Below are 2,349 nucleotides of genomic sequence, written 5' to 3'. Positions count from 1 at the left end.
GTAAAGAATAACTATTAATTAATACAATATATATATATATATCTTCACAAAAATTACAAAAAAAATTATTTTCTCAAATATTAAAACATAAAAATGGCAATATGTGTATTATCATTGGTTTTGAGAACATTGGTTTCACACTTTCACCACATAAGAGCCATAGGCAAAAACAGAATAAGAATTAATAAATTAATGAAAAAAACAAAAGAGCAAGTTGGAGTGGGGCACTCGGTTGTTACATACTTGATACTTACATTACAGCTATTGAAGCTGACATAACACTGACTCCCTCCCCTGTTCCACTCCGATCTACTCTTTCTCTCTTCTCTTCAAACAGACAGCAATGGCCAACACCACTATCATCACCATCTCCTCCTATTTTTTCGCAACACTTCTCTTCCTTCATGCTGCCACTGCTTCCATTCACGCTCAAAGTAAGTCCTAAACTCTAAACCCAATCAGATTTGGACCCTCTCTCTGTTTTGATCTGCATTACAATCTTTCTGTATAAAGTTGCTTACTTTCAGTTCTTGTTAGTCTCTCTCATGCGTGTGTTGCATCCTTGCCGTTTTTATCTATAAACAAAAACAAGTGCTTACAATGGCATTGAGAAGCTCATAGCTGTTTATATGTGTCTAGATCTTGATGTCTTATATATAACTCTAGTGCAATGTTTGGTTCCTTAAATAAATTCAGGATAAAGAACACCTTTTTCCCATTTTGGATCTTGGACTTCACATATATGTTGTATTCTTGAATATTGGAACTGAATTAATTGTATCAGTTATTAGCTTCTAAGGGTGTGCCATTGACCGTATCTTCTGTTTCCAATGGCAACAACCCCATTTGCGGTTTACAGCTCAAGAGCTTATTCAGCCATTTCCCATTTTCCCTAAGGCTGATTATACAGAAATATAACTTCAGCTAGAGAATTGTTGTTGATCTGAGAGGCGGAGAACGTGTTTTTTGGCTAATGAATTTCTGGCCTTCACAATGGCCACTAGAGAAATATATACTTATCAAAGATGAATTAGTTGTTTTACCATAATTTGGTTTTTATCCAAGCCCAAATATAAACATTAAAAACTAAGAGGTGGGGAAATTTTTTATTTTTAGTTTTTTTTATTTGTGTAATTGAATCTTGCTACTTGTTCCTCCTCTCTTGGATGTGCTATATACAGCTACTGTTTGATAAAAAAAAATGTTTGGAAGACAATAAAAATCGGACTAAATCAATTCTCAACTTACCTTATTTTGTATTCATTAATTATTGTTGGAATAAATTGGTAATATTAGATGTAATAAGTGTGTAAGTATAGATGTTAAGTTAAATAAATTAATTTTAGATTATTGTCTCGTTAACCTTACCGGTGTTTGATATGCTATTAACTTGTCTGTGTTTTGCTGAGGGTCACGTATTGCTGTAATTTATATACATATTGTATTTTTTTTTCACTAATTTTGACCACATCATTACTTTCTTCCTAATATAGAGCCTACTTATTTGCTTAATGAAAGTCTTGAAGTGCCATAGCATTTATTGTTCAGTATCTGTACCTGATTCTTGTATTAATTTCTTCATGAATTTACAAGCATTCTCCCCATGTATCTGTTTTCTAATTTCCCAGTTGGAATTAATGAACAAAACTTTGCAGTAAAAGTGACTAAAAACCCTGCGGACAAGTTGGTAGCTGTGATTAATGACAACAGAACTGCTCATAAGGCATCATCTTTATACGATAACCCAGGCCTTGCCTGCATTGCTCTACAATACATCAAGGCATACCAGGGAGACTGTGGTGCTGTGGGAGGACCTGATGCCAAGAAGCCTCCGGAATCTCAGTTTGCCGAAGTTTTTGCCCCAAGTTGTGGTGTTAAGGTATCAAGTCTTGGTCCCATAACCAGCCGGTTCCTAGGATGTCAGACAAAGTATGTCCATGCACCTGAGGCATTCTCCGAAATCCTGATAAGAAACCAGAAAAGCTTAGACATACTTTATAGTAAGAATCACACTCAGGTTGGAGCTGCTGTTACAGGAACTGATGGAGGTTCTCCTTATTTCTGGTGTGTTCTGTTCAGCAGTGGCAAACCTAACAGCACCTTCACCTTTGAGGATGGTGTGGCTAAAATATCGAAGCCTGGTTGCTTTAGCGGCGCGAATGATGAGTGCAGTGGTGCCCATGGTTGGTCTCCAATAAGAGGGATGTGGCTACTTGCCACTTCAATTCTGGTTGCCTTGGGGATTGCTTTGCCATTATGATCTAAAAATTGAGATGATTTTTGTATGGATTTCCACTTTGATCCAAAGGCCTTTGTCATGTTTATTGTATATGCCATGGCCTCAACTAT

General features: G+C 36.3%; 1 protein-coding gene across 1 annotated transcript; it reads left to right on the top strand.

Annotated features, from left to right (window-relative positions):
- LOC107624251 lies at positions 146–2,346 on the top strand. Its single transcript, XM_016326735.2, has 2 exons — positions 146–434; positions 1,656–2,346. The coding sequence occupies exons 1-2, from the start codon at positions 344–346 to the stop codon at positions 2,258–2,260; spliced, it is 696 nt and encodes a 231-aa protein (XP_016182221.1). The 5' UTR covers positions 146–343; the 3' UTR covers positions 2,261–2,346.

The sequence above is a fragment of the Arachis ipaensis genome, chromosome B10 (genome assembly GCF_000816755.2).
Source record: "Arachis ipaensis cultivar K30076 chromosome B10, Araip1.1, whole genome shotgun sequence".
NCBI classification, from domain to species: Eukaryota; Viridiplantae; Streptophyta; class Magnoliopsida; order Fabales; family Fabaceae; genus Arachis; species Arachis ipaensis.
Note: the sequence above shows the minus strand (reverse complement) of the source record. Positions and strands in the feature narration are given on the sequence as shown.

What these genes read in the sequence shown, in the direction of transcription:
- LOC107624251 (XM_016326735.2), top strand. Translation starts at nt 344, where the DNA reads ATGGCCAACACCACTATCATCACCATCTCCTCCTATTTTTTCGCAACA. An exon ending in TGCTTCCATTCACGCTCAAA is followed by an intron (nt 435 to 1,655) that starts GTAAGTCCTAAA and finishes AAAACTTTGCAG; the next exon opens with TAAAAGTGACTAAAAACCCT.